The following is a 24,678-nucleotide window of genomic DNA, read 5'->3' on the forward strand; positions in this document are numbered from 1 at the left end:
CCCCTGGAGGAAGTGTCTGGAGAGAGGGAAGTCTGGGCATCTTTGCTTAGACTGCTGCCCCTGCGACCCGGTCCTGGATAAGCAGAGGAAAATGGATGGATGGATGGATGGGAATAAAGGTTAAAAAAACATTTATAGTGCTAACAATTTGTTCAGAGTATCTGAAGGAATAACCTGACATTAACATTGCAGTGTTACTTTAGAAAACAAATTAGTTTTATTCAGTTTTTATTCAATTTTTTTTACATTGCCTCAGAGGTGTGCGGAAACTGATTTGAAAAATCATGATTGCTGTCGTACAGTTTTTAATGAGTTTTTCAGTCACATCTGAAATTTCATTCGAATCATTACAGTGCATCCCACATAATTGCAACTTCCGTGGCTCTTCCCCATCTTGTGTGTCTGCATCTTTGCAATTCCGTGTCGCATAAAGCCAAAAATGGCAAAAGTATTGAACAAAAAAGTGCACATATTTTGGCAGAGGTCACGTAATAGTTTCCACAGCAGTGGTAATGCTTAACAGCATCAACCAGCAGCCATTTGTAACAGTCACTTCACCACTGACGTTTGGAAACATTCACTTTATTTTGCACAATTCTAATAACTGTGTTGTATTTCTACTACCTTTGCAAAATAAGTAAAATCCTCCTCTTGGTAGAGGTACCGTAGATCTGCTGTGGTGCTGTATGCTACTTCTCTCACTGTTACACAGTGACTCTGCTGTTCGTGTGGGGTAGTGTTTGTGGGTGTGTGGTAGAGAGCCTTTTGTTTTGCACTAGCCCTAGTCAGCTACGCACAATGTAGAAAGTATAGTTTGCGGTGGTTACACTTTGTCATGAATATTAGTGAACCGTGTGCACTTTCATTAGCGCTGCTCTATGCTGAGGAATGCATACAGATGAAACGCGGACTGGTGAAAACTGGTGCATATTTGCTGCTTCTGCACGGACTGGTGAAAACTTGTTCCATAAAACTGGTGCATATTTGCTGCTTCTGCGCTATTTAGGAAATGTATTGATTCACTTCCATTGTATTTTGTCAAGTATTAATTTGAGGGAAAGAAGAAGAATTATCACCTCTTTAATTTACGGGATGTCATCTAGAGTATTATTTCCTGTTAAGCTCCTGTTTGTTGTGAAAAACACTTTTTAGTTTAAATATGTTGAGTGCACACATGTTTTTTTTTTTCCTTCTTCAATCTTATTATAGTTATAAGTTTCCCTGTTTGAGTGATAGGATGAACACTTCTGTTCACATGCAGTTCTTGTTCTTCTGAGTTTTGTTTTGATTTTCTTCTTCGCTTTCATGCCCCTGTTTGTGAGCAAAGAATGAAAAATAAATCTAGGTGTATCACTCCACCAACCCTCTGTAATATGTATCATGGTGGCAATAAAAAGCAGTAGAAATTCCCAGCAGAGTAATGGAGATGGAGTTTGATGGTAATTATGTTTTCCTCACCTTTTCTCTGCCTGGTGGTGGAGAGGATGATTCGCTTTGGGGTGTGTGTGTGTGTGTGTGTGTGTGTGTAAATGGATGCATGATCCAGTTAGAGCGCTGGGGGACTGAGAGACGGTGCTCTCCTATAAGGTTAGACTGAAATTTATGATCCTGAGACGTGGTAAGAGCTAATTTAGAACGGCAGGAATGAAACCTATAGACTGGGGAACCATGATTCTTTCATTTTCAGCATTAAAGAAAACTCTCTCACACACACACTTCAGATGAATGAGATGGAATTTTTTTTTTAATCTCTCTCCGCACTGAGCCAGTGTAATTTGACAGAATTTTTATTTTTATGTTTTCAATTTCTTAGTTCTATTTTCATTTTTGAACTTGACCTATAATAATTTCTTTAGCTTAATAATGCGAGTCATTTTGTTTTTAGTCAACAATAAGTCCTATTAGATTCTTTATTGCCCCTTAAATTTATTTGCTCTATTAGCGTGCATCACAGTCTTGTGCCATTACTGGTCAGAGCAAAACAAATGGACAGAATTCATTGTAGAAAACTGGTATAACCTCATACTGGTAAGCCAGAAGTCTTCACTCCTATCAATCTACATACATTTGTAAAATCTGTCTAATGTGCAGTTGCAAGTATGCTCGGGTGAATCAGATGCCCAGATGTCTTTATACCTCCAAATCACCAAAACCAGCTTACTGAGCTGTCTTCCTATCAGCTGCTCCAACAAAAGACCTTTGAAAAATTGTAAGGAGAGTTCACGAGGTGCTACTTTAAGGAATCACTGGCTGTGAGGAGACATTTATTAAGTGACACATTTCATCTGAATACACTGCTGAAAATGTGAGTCACAAGCTACCAACGTATTTGCCCAAAGTTAATGTCGGAACCCATTTCCCACTAGTATTTAGTGTTGGAGTAATATACACATTCACACAGGCTATTAAAACTGTCATCCACATTCACACATTCACACAGGCTATTAAAACTGTTTTCAGGTCAGAAAGCAAAAGCATGACTTGTTGCAAAATGGAACAGTGCAGTATTGGGTCCATACAATATTGTAGAACTGCTCTTGACATCACAATATTAAGTAATCAGCCACATAATATGACAGTACTTTAAAAAATTTTGCTTTAGTAACGAGGAAAAAATTCAATAGAATAGCACAGAGTTGTCACTCCTGTTATTTTGATGCTACTACTGCTGCTGTTGGTTGAAAGTTGCAGTTGTGTTTTGTTCAAATCCTGTGATTAAGGATATAGTATGTAAACCCCCCCCCCCCAAATGTATCGTAGTCCTGTAAAAGGTTTCTGTGACCCAGGCATTGAACAGCCTGGCAGTAGTGCAGTGATATTCACTTCTAAAGTTACACCCTTCTAACCATTCAGACGAAGCCAATGTCAGAAGCCAGGCATTTAGCTCACAGCTGCAATTAGAGCTTCTGTTCTAGTTCTCTGGTCACACCAAGGCTGCTGGAAGGTGTCGCTATGATGTAGCGTAGCGGGGTGAGGGTGGGGTGGGAGGAACAGAGTGATTTCGTTTCAAGTCTTATGCTAACGCTAGATTGATTTCAAGAGCTGCCTATTATAGCTTTAATTAATTAGTCAATGGCCAGAAAATTAATCTGCAACTGTTTTACAGATTAAATAATCATTTAAGTATTTCTTTTAAATGCCAAACGTTCCCTAGTTCCAGCTTCTCACTTCTTTAGATTTGCTGCTTTTCTTTGTGTTAGTTGATAGTGAACAAAAAAAACCACTTTGTTTTAGGATGTTGGTTGAACACAGCAACCAAGTTGAGGTTGTAGGGAATTGTCATCTTTTTTTTTTTTTTTTTTTTTTTTTTTTTTTTACTGTTTTCTGACATTTTATAGGCCTAATGCATAATAAATTGAGTTAATAATCAGCAGATAAGTGTTACGTCATTAAAAATAAACGTTAGCTGTAGCACTTTTTAAAAATTCTGTTGCCTGGTTTGTGGGTGGTACAACTGGGGGCAGGGATTCTTCCTATGGCTGTTGTCAACTGCACATAAATTAGCTTGTAGATTTTACAGCACCTATAGAGCAGGCTAATCAAGAAAGAAAGGAAGACTGGAACAAAATCAGCAGGACGCTGAAAGCTGAAAAAACAGAATGCAGGAGAGACAAAAGAAACGGGGAGAGCGAATGGAAGGATGATGAAGGCCAGGCCTTTCTGCTGAGTGTTCAGTCGGCTGGAATAAAGTAGTAAGTCAGTTTCTTGATGGCAAAGGGGAACTGGGACAAATCACCCTGGCAAAGGAAAGTGAAAAGGGCACAGCAGAAGTTGAAAAATGAAGGGATGAGAATTGTAATAGATGTTCTTCTCTATTTAGTTCAGGTTCATGCTTTCTGCAGCTGTCCGGCATCTGCAGAGATGGACGTTGGTCCTCTGGGGTCAAGCAGCACTGTCAGCTGTGATTGTAACCTCTCCGACTGCCTGAATGGAGGGTGTTTTTTCCCCTCCACTTGTCCGAGTTGCCTTTACAGTCCTGATCTATGCTCAGGGTTAAGTATACAGGAAGCTAGTTGGGGGAGTGTTTACTTCACATACATTTAAGAAAACCTGCTGTTTCTGTAGAAATACCCAACCAGGTGGAAAGTGCAACCCTTTTGTGATTTTATAACATGCCGCCTTAAAGTAGAGCAGAGCTGCACAATGTGGACAAAATAAGCAGTGTGTGAAGAATTTGTTGGGCATAAAAGAACTGCAGTGTAATGAAATCAAAATAATTTGTTGTAGTTCTATGTTTGTGTGTGTTTAAGAATTTTAATTAAGAAAATTATTCTGTGGGGTCCCTGTACATTTGCTAACATTCTATAAAATGTGTACAAATATATTTTCAGAACTACTTCGACCAAATAACTCGTTTGTATTCCGGTTTAACATTTTTGCACCTGAAGCTAAGTATGAGCCTGTAATAGTCAGGAATGCTGAATCATTGCTTTGTTAAGAGTTTAGGTCAAATTATTATTTTTTCATTCATTTCAAATGAGAAGGGAGCTGTAACTGAAGTAACAGGCACAGAATATTGCAGCCTTTTGGATGAGAGTGATGCAAAACTGGTGAACAAATCAGTTTGATCAGTATCAGTCAAACACACTACTTATTACCATTAGCACCATAATGTCCTCAATTCAGTTTTGCTTTCATTGCGTTCATTTTCAGCTACATTTTGGTGGAGCCAGTGGTCCTGATATACTGTTCATTCACATGTACAGCCAATAGTTGTCACAGGTGAGGTCAGAGGTATTAGAAAATTTAGGACTGCAGCTCACCACCCTCTTCCTGGTTGTTTCTTCTAGGCGGCCTCCCATATGAGTTTAAAGTGGTGATTGCCGGAAACCACGAACTGACCTTTGATAAGGACTTTATGGCTGAGCTGGTCAAGCAGGATTACTACCGATTTCCCTCAGTCTCCAAACTCAAACCCGAGGACTTTGACAATGTCCAGTCACTCCTCACAAACTGTGTGTACCTGCAGGACTCAGATGTCACCATAAAGGGATTCCGGATATACGGGACGCCATGGTAAGAGCACCAACCCTTCGTTCTTTTATTCTCCATCCTTTCTGTATTTTCATAATGACTTGAATCACACTTCTGTCTCGTTGTGTTGTGGATCCCTGAGGTGAAGGTGTGCTTCTCCTCTGCCAGTGTCTGGCTGTTTTCCACCTTGCCTCTCTGCAGTAACTCTGCTCTCTGCTGCACGCTCTCTGTGAGGGCCCGCCCTTACATGCAGGGTGTTATTCCCAGCTCGCACATTCCTTTAAGAGCTCAGGTCCTTCGCCTGCTCCCCAGGCTTATGTTACACCTGTCTTTTGACACAGGGTTAAGTGATACGCGTGGTACCAGGACACCCTGTCAATAGGCTCTCAGGTGTGGACAGAACACTGGCAGGAGAGAGCGTTGGATGAGGAATGTATAAGCCGCGTGCATTCAACAGAGGCAGGTGGTGGTTGTTAAAGTGAGAAGTGTTTGTGCAGGGAAGCTACTAATTATGGAAGAAAACTCTTCCCATGTCACTGCTGCATTCATGGATGGGTAAGTCCTCATGCAGTTTTAACCTGTGTGGAATTATTGTCAGTTCATAGTTGATGACTGGCAGAAACTGTAGGTTCTATACCAAAGAACAAACATTTTATGGCTATATTAAAAACCACCGTTTTGGAGAAAGTGTTTTCCAGTGATTGTAAAAGAAATACCACTATCCAGTATTATAGCTACTGTATATCAAATAAAATTCTTGTTTTATGCCTTGGGAAAAAAATGCATGTGCATTTGGTTGGGGTTCTTGCAGCTGCCTAGTTTACTTAAAATAAATGTTTTATTCAAGGAGCCTGTGTTACAGTACTTATACTAATTTTGGTATTTAACTATGAAGTTTCACTTGGTGTATCTAAAGGGACGTTCATCTTGCAGGCAGGTGAAACATGCAACACACAGACAGACAACCCCTAATAAAACCCTTACGAGTGCTATAAAAATCTCAAACGTTCGCTAAAATTTACCATTATACCTCACATGACGTGCACATTAAGGCAACAATAGAACATGAAATCTGGAGTACATTCAGTTATCAACAGTTAAAATATAATCGCTATCACAATTTAAATTGATACATAACTGTTAGATCCATCCATGGACAAATGTTGCTTGTTTTTACAGTTAATCATTTGGTCTTTAAAATGTAAAAAAACTATCTTAAGGTCTTACGGTTTTGTCGTGAAATTGCTCACTTACTTTGTCCATACCTTTTTAATATGATGACATACGACACAAACTAACGCACTCCCTAGTGTGAAGAATGAATTATGTCCCCATTGATCGGTTAACAGATTTATTATAGGCTAATCATTTCAGCATTATTAGATGATAATTGCTTGAATCCTAAATATGCATCTCTTCTGTTCTCCTCAGTAGAAGTAATCGTAGAACAGTGCTGATAGTTGTCTCCGGTGGTCCCTGCTCTTTGTCTGTGTGATGCTCTCTTGTTTTGCCCTTCACCTGTGCTTTGTATTTCAGTCTGAACTACTGACATGTTACAGTATATGAATAGTCTTGCACTCTGACCTCAGCTTTGCTTGTCCTGCTGTGACTCCCTCTGCTCTTTCTGTGCAGTGGTTCTCACAAGTCTGCTCATGACTTAAAATAACTGTTTAGGTCACACCTGCATCCTTTGGCGGCTATAATTTGTAGGCTCGCAGCCTGGTTTCAGAATTGGCCGTTCACAGCAGCAGGAAGAGGCGGGGTCAAATCCCAGCATTCCTCAGACATCATAGCAGCAGGAAAAATAGATTACCCTCTCTTCTCCCTCCATCCTTCCTCTTTTCCATCCTTCTGTTTGAAAGAGGAAGGATGCTGCCCCCCCCCCCCCCCTCTGTGGTTGGTGTTTCGCGTGGGGTTGTGACAGCTGGGGGTCTTGTGAGAGGTGGAACGGACAGCTTGGCCACCCTCCTTCTACCCCTCCTCAGTTCCTCTCCTCCTCATACCCATATGCCATTGTGACCCGAGGTCTGGCCTGCTTGTCCAGTGTGAGGTCTCACTTAGCCCCGCAGTGACCCCTCACTTCATCATCAGCTCACCAAGTCACTACTTAGGTGGCCGGGCTCTTCTGAGCCCTCATTGGTCCGCTGCTATGGGTCAGAATGAGACAGCATCACTCAACAAATGTGTGTAACTACTACTGATAAACACTGTAGTGATCTGCTCACATTCACTTTGTCAATCCAGCAGCAACTGTCCACTGTAACACAGTTTTACTCACATAGATAAGTATGAGTAAAAAAAAAAAAAAAAGTATTAAAGTAGTTCACAAATACTCATTCTTCGTGTTCTATACTATACATCCTAATTATCTTTATATTGAGTATTAAATTAGGTTTTTTGTTTTATTGTTATATGCTCTTTGGTAGTCCCAGCTTTTAAATGTTACACTGCCATGTTGCAACTACAGTAGTCATATATGTTATTAAATCTATTTTCCTCAGAAATATTTTGTTAGTTTAAAACATCTCAAACTAAAGTACACCGTACTAAAAAACTCTTTGGTAAAAACTTGGATTTCTGCTTTTTGTATCCATCAGTCACTCTACATTTAAGATGAGAGGGAAGTTGTTCCTACACTGACTGAAAACCGTTTTCAGCAGACCGGTTGTCTGAATACCACATCATTAAAATGCAGTATTCAGATTCACATCAGGGCAATGAAATACACAATTTCAATATGTTCTTTATCTCCTCTGCTGTTTTATAAAATCCACTCAAATAATTAATTGCTTGTGGTTTGCAAGACGCATTAACTACTGGATTTGGTGTTCAGGCATGAACTAAAAGAACAAGCAGGTCTCTGAAGTTTAGATTTCTCTCAGAAATTGTTGAAAAGCAGCAGTGCCATTTACAGTGGCACTGCAGGTTTTCATTTGTGCAAGATGGAAGGAAACTTTTTGCCCTAATTAGCAACATTACACCCTTCCATCCATTGCCATCCGGTTTCTGATACCATAATTTAAATTTGTTTTAAAGGTTATAGAAATAAAATTGTCTTTTTGCTGCAGCAAATCTATGTCGTAATTATCTGAAGCAGGTTGTCTTTTCAGCATGTGGCCATTTACAGCTGAAAGATTTAGATATACCACAGAGCATCAGAACAGTTGATGCATCGTGTTCAGTACAGTGTGCTTTCCCTTAAAGGATTTTAGACATAGCCGTGTCTGATATCCTCTCATTGGGCCCATATGTGAACAAGAAAACAAGACTTGTTTTCACATCATATCATCTGATAGGTGAAACTTTTATCTCCTAAATCTGAGCGAGTAAAGACTGTTCAGAACCGCACCTAAAGTAATCAATTGTATGGCAATCGCGAGGCTTCATTAGCCAAAATGTAGTCTTTCCAGTTCCCCGGAAACAAAATTCTGCTCTGATTCGCCACATATTGTGAGATGTGAGCTGCAAAGCTTCAAGGAAATGCTGTATAATTTCCAGCTGAATTAGGACATTGGAATCGCATAGTCTACAAGATTTTTAAACTAAAATTAACCTACTGACACACGGTCAGTGTTTAGAGTAAATGAGGTACTTCTCTGAGAAAACATGTGAGATTTTATTAGAATAAATTGGTGATATGAATGATTAGCTTAACAGGGTGAATTCAAATGTAAAACCGTTCTCACCTGGTTCACTCCTGTTTGGAGTGAGACCACTGTACCATGAAAGACACACAACACACACTGTTTAATGTCAGATGCTTAACAGAGCGAGTACCTAACCCTCCCCAAACTCACACAGCGAGAAGATGAGCAGGCTTCTGCATCTTGTCATTCAAACCAGAGATGGGCTGAAGGCGTCTTGGGGTCAGACAGTTTGGGATTTTATTCACATCATTAACTCTTTATGCTCCAGACAGCAAGTTGGGGCAAGGTAAAACCCCGAGTCATTTTCTCTGAACTTCAAACCAGTTTAATATATTTATTCATATTTTACTTCTGTCTTGAATACAGGATATGAATTTCAGATTTTTCAGTTTTTTACAGTTTGATATAATTTGGGCTCTGGAGACTTGAGACAAGCACACAGCATTGTCTGGGCTCCACACTAACATTTCATAGCCTCTCAAATGGTGGCACCACCTTTGTTTTACAATGTAATGCAAAATAATCTGTATTTTTTATTAATTACCTTTACCATCCAGTGTGCATAGCCTATATTTATAATAAAATTCAGAGAGAGGGAGACTTATGGAAAACGGTAAATGGGAAAATCACTTCTGGAACAAGCCCTTTTTGTGTCGTCACTGTAGTGCTCTATAGCCTAGCAGTCAGCATGATGATGATAATGATGATGATTAGGCTATCCTTTCTCAAGTATAAACCCATAAATTCAAGTAAAACGTTTCCAACACATAAACAGGCTAGCAGGTGACACTCTCACATACTGAGATTAGACATCAAAACAGAAGGACCAACTGCAAGCCGGTCAGAGATATGGGAGGAATCCTGCCGGTTTTACTGAGTCTGATAAGCTCTGTTGACTGATTCAGAACAGAGAAGTGCGAGTAGGGAAGACCTGAGAGCGAGACCCCTGCTTTGTCTCTCTCTCCCTCTGTGTGTGTGTGGGGGGGAGATTAATCTGTTTTGTGATTCTGGACTTGACCACAACTTAACTCCCCAGTTGAAGGTCAAACTGTTGCTGCTCCCTCTGCTGCCTCCTCCCTCATCCTCCCAGCCCTCCTCTGCCTCATCCACTGGGAGGCACTTATCTCTCCTTCCTTCTTTTCACTCTCACTTATTCTTCTTCCTGTAGTGATTTTACTCTCGTCTTCCTTCTCTCATTTCTTCTTTCCACTTCTCTCCTATCCCATTTGCAGAATACATTTTCTCTTCTCTTTTGTCTCTTCGTCTCTTTTCTTTCCTTCTCATCTTTTCTATTTTCTTTTTCTGGTTATTATTTTACATTTGTCCTTTCCTGCCATGTGATTTTCTTCTTCCCTCCTCTTTTTTCACAGTACGTACTTTGGTTCCTGTTAAGAAGTGAAATGGCAAATCAGTGTTTGGTTGGTTTATTCAATATCAAATCAGTCTGCTGGCTTGCCTGTGTGCGTCTCCCACAGGCAGCAGATTAAATTCGACTGCCCTCATTTGCCACTATGAAGCTCACCTCGGGGGAAACCCGGAGGGCCAAATGCAGATTTGTCATTTGCAGATTTTAGTTTTATTCATGTATTCATTTTCACTGTAAAGGTCAACGGTGTGTGTGAGAGAGAGAAAGACAGAGGAACAGGGAGCGAGAGGGGGAGTGATACACAGTGGTGATGTTTAAATATCAGCATGTTTAGCCTTGGCTGTTTTCATTATGTGGAGGGCAGCAATCTTTCTGGTTTGTTTGCTCTGTACTCCTGTTCCCCTCCTCTTTCTATCTGTGCCTCTGTCTCACTGTCTACATACCTGTCCACATATTCCAGGGCTTAGTTCCATTTGGGGAAAATCTTAAGGCTAAACCACACATTTATATTTTAGACAATAGTGTGCTTCATTCTGGAGAAGGCCCTTTCCGGTTTCCCCACATGTGGGTCAGTAAAATGTTTTTTCCAGTTTGGTGTGTGACTACACTCTTTGAATTGTTTGAAGTTTATCAACCCTGAAGCCATCCAGATCCTATCCTCTATATCGATATTGCAACATATAACCATAATCACTTTTAATGGCCAAGTATGTTAAACACACAAGGAATTTTTCTCCGGTAAGAACCGAGGCAGCCATCTGTAGTGCAAACTCACACACATGCACCGATGGCAGTGCTGTCCCTGCAAAGCACTGCTCTGGTCATCAGGAGCAACTTGGGGTTCAGCGTCTTGCCCAAGGACACTTTGATATGTGGACTGGGGAAAACGGGAATAGAACCGCCAACCTTTCAGTTAGGGGACAACCGCTCTACCTCCTGAGCCACAGCCACCGTGAAGACCGAACTCAAAACACTGATGTGACAACACTTGTGTGTCTGCCATACTCCCTTCTCCTTTTAGTAGATGATCACAATACAGGACAGCTTACAATATTTACCAAGCAAGTACATTAAAAATGTTAGTCATGTTTTTAGAAGAAGAAATTTGTATGTTTGTCATCATGTACTTAAACTCTCATGTAAGAACAGATTTTAATTATCTTTACCTCATTAATTATGTAGACGCAAGAACTGTGAAGCTGAATATTTCATCATGAGAATACTGCAGTCAGCCACGACATTGAAACCACCTGCCTAATATTGTGTAGGTCCCACTTGTGCCGCCAACACGGCTTTGACCCTTTGAGGAATGGACTCCACAGACTTCTGAAGGTGTCCTCTGGTATCTGGTACCAAGACATCAGCAGCACATCCTTCAAGTCTGTAAGCTTCGAGGTGGAACCGCCATGGATCACACTTGTTTGTCCAGCACACCTGGGGAATTTGAAGGCCAAGTCAACACCTTGATCTCAGCATGTTCTTCAAACCATTTTTGAACCATTTTTACAGTGTGACAGGTCACATTATCCTGAAGGCCACTGCCATCACTGCCATGAAGGGCTGTATTTGGATACAGGGTAACATCCACATGAATGCCAGGGCCCAGTAGAACATTGCCCAGAGCATCACACTGCCTCTGCCAGCTCACCTTTTTCCAATGGTGCTTCCTGGTGCCATCTGCTCCCCAGGTAAATGACGCACATGCACCTGGCCATCCACATGATGTAAAGAAAATATGATTCATCAGACTAGGCCACCTTCTTCCATGGCTTCCTGGTCCAGGTTTCACGCTCCTATAGGCTCTTTCAATGATGGACAGGGGTCAGCATGGGAACTCTGACTGGTATTCAGCCACGTAGCCCAATATGCAGGAACCTTCGATGCACTGTGTGTTCTGACACTTGTCTGTCACAGCCAGCATGAACCTTTTTCAAAGATTTGTACTACAGTAGCTGTTCTGTGGGATCAGATCAGACAGGCTACCCCTCACTTCCTACAGGCATCAATGAGACTTCAGTGCCCATGGCCCCGTCACCAGTAGCGAACACCCCTGCAGACCAAGAACACCCCACAAGACCTGCTGTTTTGGAGATGCTGTGACCCAGTTGTCTAGCTGTTACAGTTTGGCCCTTGTCAGTCTCTCATGTCCTTACACTTGACCATTTTCCTCTTTACTGCACATTAATCCCAAGAACTGACTTTTCTCTTGATGCCTAATATATCCTGCCCTTTGACAGATGCCACTGTAACAAGATAGTAAACATTCATTTCACCTGCCAGTGATTTTAATGTTGTGGCTAATCAGTGCATGTCTTAATGCAGATAGATGAAAACAAAATGAATGGTGAACTACTGCTCAGCACTTGGGCTACACTGGGCCTGGAATACTTCTTTCTACTTATGTGTTTCACTTTATACTTGTTTCTTACAAAGTCAGTAAAGTAAGTTTTCTACTTTACTTCCTAAATGCTTGATCTCACTCTTTTTTCCAAAAGAAAATAAAATATAAAACACTTATTGAACTAAGGGATCTTGAATAAATACCATATTTATTTATACAGGATACATACAGTATATGCTGTTCCCTGTACTTAGGCCACCTGAAATCATTCTGCATGGTCTCTTGCATTCAAAGCATTAAAATAATTAAAGTGAAGAAGAATATAATATTTTGTGTACTATTGTGCTTTTCTTTTCCAAACTTTAATGTGTATGGACAGCTGTGTAACACGTGAGTGAAAGTGAATACTGGCATTTTAAACTTAATTTTTAACTAATGATGTTGTTGTACCCCGTCCTTTTTACCATACTGACTCTGAGAGACGAGACAGTCCAAGTAACTACAAAACAGTGCTGATTTATTCAAAGGATCACAGGTAAAATTAACATTACACGCTCAGGTATCTTGCACCTCCAAACTGCTCGCAGGCAGATGTAAGATGAAAGACCCTGAACCCACCAGGCCTATACATTATATCCCCTCGGTTGGGCTAGCCCCATACTACACAGAAACGTCAACCGAGACGTCTCTGTTACCAGCTTTGCAGCTGGTCATAGCAGTAGTCAAAACATGAAGCAAATCAATGTGTGTGTGTGTCTGTTGATTAAGTGGTGTGTAGCTAAAAACATTCTCACACGACCTCTAGTAACATGTCATGACTTAAACATAAGAACATATTATGGCTAAGGCTACAGTTATACACGTCATAATAATATTAAACATCCTGTCTGCTGACAGTCATCAACTCTTCTCTCTAGTTATCCTTGACCAGATGTACCCTGTAGAAACTCATAAGCATGACTAAGCATTTAACAGTCTAACTAGACATCCTATCTCCACTAAACATTTCTAATACATAAAGTATCTATCCAATGTCTATCTGACTAAAAATACCTAACAATGTCCACGTCACTGAGATCTGACATTTGTGTTGGCTGCTTTTAGCTTAATCACCCCTAAGTCACCCCCTTGCTGGCGCCAGCCTCTGTCAGTTTGTGTTGGCTGTCTGCCCACCACACACACACACACACACGCACACAGTGACACGCACGTTTTTCTCTGTCAGACTGTGACCACATGGAAGCGTTACTCCACTGAGGCAATGGGCCCTAACAAATGCCTGTCACCAGAAAGTCAAGGGCTTCATGTCCATTTTGCCCTTGTTTCTTTCACTGTGCAGAGAGATCATTTGGTCAAACTTTCAGAATCTCTGAAACGAGACATTATGACCAAAACCATGCAGTGGAAAGAACTGACTTATTCAATTAGAAAATTAAGTGAATTTTCTTTATTTAAACTACTGGGATGTTTATATATTTAAAAAAGCTGAAAGTTTTTAGCATTTTTGTGTCATTGGTTGTCAGGGACTGTCTGCCCCATATGGCTTTTTAGAAAACTTTACACTCTTGCTCTTTTTTTGTTCAGAGAAAATCAACGATGACAGACATGAAATGTGACCAAAACAGTTAGTCGACCAACAGAAAATTGATCTGCAGCTGAATGCTAAACTTTGTTGCTTCTTAAACATGAGCATTTGCTGCTTTTCTTCATGTATGATAGAAAACTGGGCGTCTCTGTTGCTTTGGTCTGATTCTCAGTTCAAACACGTAATCAGAATACATTTTTGTTAACAGAGTTGTTAGTTGCAGCCTTAGATATGAAACGGACAGAAGCAACAATTTATTGCTGGCCCTGCTTGGCACACCTATGGTTGCTAGTTGCAGCTGCAGGTGGCCGTCAGGTTATAGACATGGGGAGATTCAGGCTATGTGGAGCCTCCTGCAGCTGGTGCTGAAGCATACTCAAGTACACTATGAACTGTTTACTAGTATGTGTCAGAGAAGTGCATGAGAGGGTTAAGCGATGGATTTCTCATGGCGCTCTTGCTCTTTTCAGTACGATGTGTTCTCTGTTAAATAACCCACCCGCTGCATACACAGGCACATATGCACAAACACACAGGCATGTTTCTCAAATGGCCATTATGCTACAAACACATGAAATGCATTCAACGTTTAAAAGTGCAGACTGCTTGAAACCAACAAATACACACTGTTTGAGAAGATGTTGGCATAATGCAAATGGAATAGATGTTTCCCATCTTTCAGACTCCTACTGGTGCTCAATCCCCATCCAAAGATGAGTCCCAAATATGTCAGAGGGAGAGTGATGGGTCCTCACCATTGTTTAATAAATCTCTCCTCTCTGGCCTCGTGTGCAGCAGTCACTGGCCGGGCAAGCAGAGGTCTGCCACACGACAGTCAGCAGCTCCATCAAACACTGCCAGGCCAGGAAAAGGGCTGACACAACCCAAATCGCGCTCTGGATCCTGTCCATTTTAATAAGTCATTTAGTCTGGTGTTCAATCTTGATAAGTTGTTGTTGCTTGTGTTTTCTGCAGGAGGAGCATCAAGGACTTGTTTTTAGTGCAGTCCAAATCGAGTTAAGTCAGCTATCATGTTGCAGGCAGAGTCTTTTTCTTTAATGTGGTGTGACTTAAATCTACTCAAGTTCACAAATGTGGAATGACCTCACCCAGTTGGTAGACATATTGTAGAGTATTTTCAAGCAACAAGACCTAGTCATTGGTCTAATATCAGGTGAAAAATATTTCCTTACACAGGAAAAGACAAAATCCCCTACAAAGAAAAGAGCTTTTTCCTTTGTTTAGTTGTTTTTTATTTTCAGTTGCTTTTCCCCCAGTTGCAAATCAAGACACCATGAGAATTGTTTTGACATTTTGTTGACACTTGTGGTGGATCCAGTAAAAGACAGAGAAGTCATTTAGTTTGGTATTGATTTGGAAACATCTCTAGATGTCAGGATTTTGTCAGAAAAAATGTGTTTCTGAACATATGGTACCAGAAGCTTCATATAGACGTGTTTACTTAGTTAGCTAATGGCTAATATTAGCACGTTACTTTGGTAGCCTGTATATCGATAGAAAAGCCAGGAGATTAGCCTTTTATTTAATTTGTTTATGTCACTAGCACTGTCTCCTGTGAGGTTTCCAGCCATGACTATAATGTAAGCCAAAAACTGAGTGCTCTGTGAACTAAAATAAGAATGTTAGATAATGGAGAGAAGAAGCTGTGTTTCAGCCAGGTGTGTGTTTCTGCTTTCCAGTTGTGTAGCAGACTGTTAGCGCCGCTCTGAGGTCAGATTGGTGTCCTTGACGGTATGGACAGTCTGTGGTTGCTGTACACACAGGGCCTCTGACTGGAAGGTAATAATTGTTCCTTTCGGTTAGCATGTCATTGTTTTTTGGCAGTGTTTTTTTTAGACAGAGAGCTCAGTTGACCCTGTCTGAGATGTCAACAGCCTTGTCCCTTTGATGAGGACAATCAAGATGGATAAGGAACTCTATCTTTCTTGATCTTGTCTGAGCAAACCTATGTAAAGTAATGGGTATAAAATGTTTCTTAAGAAATTTTAACCTAATGTTCCGGTCATCAAGTTGTTACTCTTCCTCAGTATGAAGTGTGCAGAACATGCACCTGTACAAGTCACCAGGCTCTTCTCACTTAGTGTGGTTTCCATCTTTAATCAGGAAGCCCTTGGTTTACTTCACAAGTGTGAAAAACACACATCCATCTGTGGCAGTGAGAACCTTAACGGCAGGAAAAAGGAAATGCATCTCATCTGCAGCTAATTTTGGTTGCAGTGTGAACAGAGACGTCCATGTGTTTCTTACCATCAATTTTTAATTCCATCAGTTTTCATGTCTTGGTCTCTGATTCAGAGCTTGGTTGAGTTTGGTTTGGTTTCCTGATCTTTAAATGAAATAAGTTATTCTGAAAAATTATGGGTTGTATGACAAACGGGGCTGGGTATTTTTTATTTTTTTATACTGTACTGGCACGGAGTGGCTGCTCACATTTATAGTATAGTATTGTTGAGTTATTACTTGATTGGATCAGTCCTCATTTTTTTAAAAATGAAGAAAAAAATTGACATGCCAACCTCTAGGCATTTTGCATAGCAGGTACTCATTTTGATATCAAAGTATGCTGGTACAATTTGGATTTGGGGATGACTGACAAAGATGTAGCTTTAATGTCACTTCAGGAGATGTATGATCTATAAACTGACAAACACTCAACTTTTATTTTATCCCTGTTGCAAAGGTTTCTGGACAGGACGAAGAAAAAGAGTTGGATATTTTTCTGACAGGCGGCAGTTTCTTGTGGCCAGAAATCTGAGCAGCACAAAGTAAAGCCTGGGGGAAAAAATGTAGATGTGTAGTCACTGTGCAGTGACTACACGGTTGCCTTGTCTGACCCCCAGGGTCGATATGCTGCTACAACTCTGACCAGTAAACAAGGGACCACTGAGGCCACGTGACTTCTGTTTACAAGCTCCGGTTCACTTGTACTTGACCAAATACATCAAGGGACTCTTACACTGTAGTTCAGACCTTTCTCTGTCTCTCTCTCTCTTTGCGAGCATGATAAATGGCTTTCCTGCAGGTCCTACTTCAAAACCTGCGTCCTTGAAAATCTTTTTTCTTCACTGCGAAACACACCAAGGCCCGGTTTGACTGTGCTCTAAAGAACAGGCACACAAAGTTCAACAGCATGCCATTGTTATGGTGAACAAATAGGATCATTCATATGAGAGGTAGACAGAGTTGTTCACCTCTCCACCTCCAGAGATTCCCCCCCAAGTGACGTTTGGCTGGCCGATGATGGCCTTCACAGCAGTGTCCCAACTCTTTCACCATATCGAAAGGCCTCTGAAGTGCAAGTTTCCTATAGATGTTGTGCTGCTGCTGTTTGAATGCTTCTCTTCCTCCTCTCTGTCTTGCCTCCTTTTCTCTTATGTCTTTATGGTTTCTCTCCCATATCATTGAGTGGATAAATGTATGGAGGTGGACGTGCTTTCATGAGAAGACAAAACCTAGAGAGGAGAGGTTCAGGGAAAAAAAGGAAGAAAGCAGCGACTAGTGTGGGAGGAGGACAGGTTAAGGAGATGGAGGAGGGGAGGCGAGGCTAATCGGGGTGACCTGCCTTTCAGACTGTTTCACATTGGCTGGCTACCTGCCCGTGTCAGCGGGTGCGTGGTGACCTTTGACCGTGGGGCTGGCGGGCGTCAGCTTGAATTAGAAAGTCGCATGACTCAACATGCTGCAGAGCCTCTGAGCATTTGCAGTGGCAGATCAGACTCTGGGTGAACTGTACAAAAGGCAGGACAGATGCATGTAATGACAGATAAAGAGACACAGAGGGTGAGGATCAACTCATTGCCAAGGAGAGGACCCCAGGAGAACAGTTGGGTATAGGTTTATCAATACTGGTTTTAATTCATCTTATTAAATCTTCCCAGTTCTTTTCATTCATATCAAAGGAACCAAACTATATTGAGAGAAGCACTTGTTTTTTATTCCATTACCTGAGGTATTTATTAAAAACCATTTTTTTTATTTTCATGTTTTTCCCTTTTGTGCCTTGTGATATTTCTGGCATTTAACCAGCTATACAGTCTTATGCAAAAGTTTAGGCACCCCTTGATAAATAACAGATTTTGGTGATTTTTTATTTGAACAGATGTTAACACAGTTTCTCTTGGAAATGGAAAAAATGCACAATATTTTCTGCAAACAGTGATGCATAGTTACTTCTTATGCCATAAATTGAACAAAAATAAAAAATAAAAACATTATTATGGCATGGTGCAAAAGTTTGGGCACCCTAAGAGTTCCAGAGTCTCAAAGTCTCTCACAAGGTATCAGACCTTAATCAGCTCGTTAGATCTGATGCACAGCAACAGCTGTCATTGGTAAATGCCAATTTCAAAGCTGTACAAATACTTTGACTCTTCAAACCTTGTGCACACACTTGTGGACACCCAGCAACCATGGGTTCCTCTAAGCAGCTGTGTAAGACCCTGAAAATGAAAGTTATTGATGCCCACAATGCAGGAGAAGGCTACAAGAAGATAGCAAAGCGTTGTCAGCTTGCAGTTTCCACAGTAAGAAATGTAATTAAGAGATGGCAGATCAGGGGAACTGTGGAGGTCAAGATGAGATCTGGAAGACCAAGAAAACTCTCGGACAGAACTGCTCGTATGCTGGTCAGAAAGACAAATCAAAACCCCCATTTGACTGCAAAAAACCTGCAGGAAGATTTAGCAGACTCAGGAGTGGTGGTGCACCGTTCCACTGTGCAGCGATGCTTGCACAGACAAGGCCTTCATGGAAGAGTCAGCAGAAGAAAACCTTATCTGCGTCCCCATCATAAAATCCAACGTCTGAAGTATGCAACAGGACATCTACAGAAGCCCGATGCGTTTTGGAAACAAGTGCTGTGGACTGATGAAGTTAAAATAGAACTCTTTGGACACAATCAGCAAAGGCATGTTTGGAGAAAAAAAGGAGCAGCATTTCATGAAAAGAACACCTTGCCAACTATTAAGCATGGGGGTGGATCTATCATGCTCTGGGGTTGTGTTGCAGCCAGTGGCACAGGAAACATTGCACGGGTGGAGGGAAGAATGGATTCCACTAAATACCAGCAAATTCTGGAAGCAAACATCACACCATCTGTAAAAAAGCTGAAGCTGAAAAGAGGATGGCTTCTACAACAGGACAATGATCCTAAACATACCTCGAAATCCACTATGGAATACCTCAAGAGACGCAGGCTGAAGGTTTTGGAATGGCCATCACAGTCCCCTGATTTAAACATCATTGAAAATTTGTGGGTAGATCTTAAAAGAGCTGTGCATGCAAGACGACCAAAGAATATTACAGAACTAGAAGCCTTTTGCAAGGAAGAATGGGAGAAGATCCCAAGTACAAGAATTGAAAGACTTTTAGCTGGCTATGAAAAGCGTTTGCAAGCTGTGATATCTGCCAGAGGTTTGATAGCATGAAGTCCTGTAAACATTTTACATGGTAACCTTTGCTTACATTAGAAACCTGTTGGATATGAATGATGTCCAAGCAGTTATGACCAAGTTTCAATCAGTCTACTGGATTCTAAAGGATTTGTCTCTTTGAGGAGTTTTTTTAAGTTTATAAGTTTAGTTTTATAGATTTTGCTTGTGTGCATCAGATGAATGGCTAATTAGGCTAATGTTCACTGAGAGTTATACCATTACTGCTGTCTTCAGATTTGCAGATGCTTCACCTTATCTTACTAATGATAGATTATGATGATTATAGCAGCAGTTGAAAATAGGCCTTTGTATTTGCAAGAATCTGGTGACATCATGAAATAGGATTTATGATTAAGTATTGCAATATATTACGAAATTGTAAGCAAGGAGATGTATTGTGATTTTTTTTTTTTTTTTTTTTTATGACCAAATTTTTGGAAAATTCGAAGTATAAAGAGTAAAAAAGATTGTCCTTTTTATTCAGTTAGAACAATGGGATCTGCATTTGCTTAAATATCAAAGTCCCTGTAACGTCCAACATCATAGCATCACTTTTTGTGCAGTCTGAGCACAGGAATAGCCTATAGTAAAAATATATATAGTGCTTGCAGGATTCTTTAGGTGATAAATTAGGCAGACAGTGTTGATGTAATAATATTGATACACGTTTATTGACATTTTTTCACACCCCCAAAAGGCACATATGAGTAATACAAGGTTGTTTGCCTGACGTTATTAGGTAATAAAAAATATGGACATTTTCTTTGATTACAGCCCTTTTACTTGAATTTCAAAAGGGACTCTGAATTTTAATGTATGCCGCTTTAATCCTTGGATTCTCAATATGGAGTTTGCTAGAGTATCTTGGTCCTTTATTTGCAAATCCTTTCCAGTGACTATAGTCGGCTTCCAAAGCATGCTACATTTCCAAGAGGATTAATTAGATTAAACAGTGTTTGATTGCCTGTTTGTGTTTTCTTCTGCAGGACTGTGTGGCATTGTGTTTTTTTTATCGGTTCCATTGAGGAATAATGAAGGGATTGTTGGGTGGTTTGTAACCTGTGGGGCTGCTGTTTGTGGCTGTAGCATGAATCCACACTGTGTTATGTGTATGTGTGTGTGCACGTTAAAGCCCGACCCCTTCTCACCTGCTCCATCCATTAACTCTGCCCTCCTATCTCACTCCCCCTGTCAGGATTGCTATGCTTTGCTTCTTTTGCCTGATTGCAGTATGTTCATGTTTTTGAGCTGTTGATTAAGACTTTTTTTTCTGAAGCACCTGATGAGAGGCAAAGAATAGGTGCCCAAATGGAAGACTGGAGTATAGACGTACAAGACAAAGAAGGTAAATACGAAAACACCTGCCAAAAAGGATTCTGCCGGTATCCTTACCTCATTTCTTTGTTTTCTCTGCTGATTTCCAGTTTTGTCGTTTCTCCAAAGTCTTCGTAAATCCACCTAATGAGTTTTCACATTGTGTGAGCCTTTGCCATCTTTTGACCCCCAGCCTCTGTTCACGTGACCTTGATTTGTTCACAGTGGAAGTGGAATTATCAGCCATTAAGCATGAGCAAGGATCAGCTTCCTCTTGCCAGCATCACCTACAAAGGTTAAACTAGCAAAACTGTCCTCACAGCAGCAGCTTTTTGTAGCAGCAGCAATAGCTACGGCTTTTAGCTGGAAGAACTACACATCAGAGAGTGTTTTTATGTAAAACACAAGCTCTTCTGTCACAATAATGTTTGTGCAGGCATTTGTTTGAAATGATGGTTTTCACCTGTGTGTGGTGGTTAGAAAATATAGTCAAATGGGGAAAGAAAAGAAACCTGGAAACAGTGGCACAGTGCTTTTAATTAAACCAGGGGAAGATTGTTGTCAAGCAAATGGACTGAGATGTGAGAGAGGGAGAATGAGCGAGGGATGAAAAGAAAGCTGGTTTTAGGAATACAGCAGGGGATTAAAGACAGTGAGCGAGTGTTACAGACCCCTGGCCAGCTTGCTGCTGTAATGAACATTAGGGCTGCGGCATAAATTTAATGACCTGTGAAACAAACAGCGCGGCTGAGACCAGTGCTTCTGAATGCTAAGTGGCTCTATTATTAATACCAGCTCAGAGATGCCACTGTGTGTAAACAATGTAAGTCTCTCTTCCCTATGAGGCCTGTTAAACACACAGCGACTGGTGATGGCTGTGCAGCAGCTCACCACTGCTTTTTGAAACGGGGTCACATCTCCCTTTGTACCTGCAGAATTAATGGCACATGGCCTGTTAACAGCATACCTGCACTAACTAACAGGATATGAATAGCATTGCTGCTAGTGTACAGGTTAGTCACCTTGATAATGAATAGCTTCATGATGGGGCAGATGAGCAAGTGGTAATAAATAGGTTCCATGCTGCTCACGATTTAAGGGGTTAGCAAGTGCAAATAGATAGCATAGGTCAATCTACACTGTTTGGTGTCATGTTGCCAATGTATGCGTGATAAAAGAACCATGATTCAACCAGCAGACACTTTATGAAAGTTTGACTTAAAACGGAGGTCTAGCTGTACGTATTGGCTGAATTTGAATTTAAAGGACATAAAACAGTTTACATGTGAAATAATGTGTGGAGAGAGGAAAAATAGCTCAGAGGTTCATTGATTACCATAAAAATTTTTCATAAAACAGTATTCATATTCAGTGCTAGAACAGGACTAAAAATGTTTTTAAATATGTTCTCAAGGACTTAAACAAAGATTTGATTTTAACTGAAAATTTGTTTGCTAGTAAGAGGCTATGTGACATTAAAGATTTATTACCTTCCTGGTTGATTAAAAGCATAACTGAATTTGTTTTGAAATAAGATGCTGAAATTATCTGGAACTTCTCTGTGAATTGTAACTCTTAAAGTACACATAAAAATATTATTAGTTCTAAGAAGCTGAATTTTTTGACGATGACCTGCAAAGATTTGAATTATAGGTGAATTTATTCAGGGTAAAATCCAGTGTAACACAGGACATGGTGTAGATTACAGTTTGGATTTGTTTGGAGTCAGCAGTGTGAGAACATGTCTACCCAAACCTCTCACCTCACAAATTTGAAAGGGACCTGCTGTAGTGGTTGTGTGTTTTTAGGGGGTATAACCCCTGAAAACCCTATTTCTTTTGCATAATACACCATGGTTGTTTCTGGTGCTTTCAACTTGCCTAAAAATTCATACTTTTGGAGATTTGGCTGTCCTGCCCAAGTTCCTAGTTAAAGTGAAAACATGTCAGATGACAATAGCCAGAATGAGCATGCAGTTATGTGACTTCTATCTAGTTTGGAAGCTGGTATGCTGTATGGGGGGTGGAAAGAGCTCTTGAGTCTGATTACAAGCAGTGCAGGTTTAATCAAACAATCCAACACAGCAGGGTGCACAGGGGAGACTAGGAGAGCGCAGAGCTAGCCAGATGTCTGCAACATGAGGAGTAATACATGACATGAAGAGACTGCTCGAGGCTATAAAATGCAATCACCATTCCCCTGGAAGAGAGCCCAAGATGGCTCAGCACCCAGCCCAGGAATAAAGGTGATCTGTCAGCAGACGGTCCCTCGCTCTCCACCTGAACCCAACCTCGGGCTACATGCTCAGTCAACAGAGAATATGCAGCTCTAAAATTCCAGGCAGCCTTTTTGGCCGTCAGGCAGCAGTTGCTTTCCATCATCATTAACACTGTGGTTGTGGTTACAGAGGGGACACGTCTGACACCTGAATCTGCCCATCTATCTGTTTTTATTTTTTGCCACGTTTGTCCTGGTGTATATATGTGTACAGATTCTGGGCTCAGCATGACTCCATCTTGTTTTCTGTCCCATGCTGAGTATAACACTATGAGGGCATAAATATTTGAAGCCCAGGAATCCCTGTGTCCCCAGCTGCTATGGCCTGAGGTATACCAGCCCTGTGTTAGCTGCACCTTTTACCACAGTGACTTATCTTTTTTCTGCCTGAACATAGACTTCAGTTCAAAGTGTACCTTACTGTCCTAGCCATTATTCTCTGTAAAGCTTGGTGTGAAAGGTCAACAACCTAAGTGCTGGCACAGCTGAATTCAGCAGACATAAAAAGCTGAGATGAATAAGTAATACCTTCAATGACAGCAACTCTGGACACAGCACTAGAGATGCTAAGTGCTGGAAGGTTTTTGATAGAGAGAAAAGAGGTACCAGCTTCACTGAGTGTTCTTGCAAGTTTTAGAAGGAAGAAAACATTAATGATTTAAGATGGACTGAAATGGAAAACAACAAGGCAAAGGTTCATTCAGACTATTTAAGGTGTTATTTTTCACACTTCACATTGTCTAAAAGCAGCCACCACTTTATCCTCTGTAGGGAGCTTGTACAGCACAGTGGGTGAGGATTACACTACCAATTCTCACTGAAGGTAATTAATCCATATGTGTTCTGCTGTCCGGACACCCCTGTTCACATAGCTGTGGTCACTTTTGTTCTGGGGTGGGTTCATGTTTTGGGTCCCTTAGTTCTCAGTAGGGGAAGTCTCACTGCTACTGTGCCTAATGATAATTTAGTAGTAATTAAGTTTACTTCGTACTTGGTGACAGCAGTTTGGACAGTGGCCTTTGCTATTTCAGTGCCCCAAATCACAGTAAGGAAATGGTTTGCAGAGTTTGGTGTAGAAGAACTCAACTTACCTATATAGAGCCCTGATCTCAGTCCTGCCCAACATCTTTATGATGAACTGGAACAACTTGGACCTTATCACACAGCATTAGTGTTGGACATCACCACTGCTCTTGTGACTAAATGGGAACAAATCACTGCAGCCTGGGTTAGAAATCTGGTGGAAAGCCTGACCTCAGAGGAGAGGAGGTTGTTACAGCAGCAAATGGTTTTGGACTGTGATGTGCAAGATACTTTGGCCGTGTGAAGCATGGCTTGCCACACTGCCTTAATAGTTTGAATTCTTTGAACTAGTACTTGATAACTGATTCAATTTGTTTCTATTAAATTAATTATTTTGTAATTACTCTAAATGTAATAACTGGATCAGTCTTCAAACAGCAGAGCACTCTAGAAAATTGACCTAACATTCACCGCAGCTGGAGCTGGATTTTCAAGTCATTCATTTTTACTCAGTGTTCTCTACACACCAACACTCTCGCACTCTTTTGCTTCTCCCGCTATATCTCCCAACGGGGGTTGTGGCCCATGAGGGAGATGTGGATTCTATGTAGCGAGCCATCAATCACAGCAGTAACGACAGTTCCATAAACAGAAGGGCAGCCTTACCTACTGGTTTCTGCTTGGCGGTGATAGCATTC

The 24,678-nt window shown here is 40.9% G+C and overlaps 1 protein-coding gene across 1 annotated transcript in view; it reads left to right on the forward strand.

The window, feature by feature from the left end:
• Positions 1-24,678, forward strand: part of mpped2a (metallophosphoesterase domain containing 2a) — a 67,241-nt gene that overhangs the window by 26,206 nt on the left and 16,357 nt on the right. Inside the window, 1 exon segment of the mRNA XM_020612336.1 lies at positions 4,791-5,016. Within this exon segment, the coding sequence (XP_020467992.1) occupies positions 4,791-5,016 (226 nt within the window).

Source organism: Monopterus albus, unplaced genomic scaffold (genome assembly GCF_001952655.1).
Source record: "Monopterus albus unplaced genomic scaffold, M_albus_1.0 scaffold123.1, whole genome shotgun sequence".
In the NCBI taxonomy this organism is placed as follows: domain Eukaryota; kingdom Metazoa; phylum Chordata; class Actinopteri; order Synbranchiformes; family Synbranchidae; genus Monopterus; species Monopterus albus.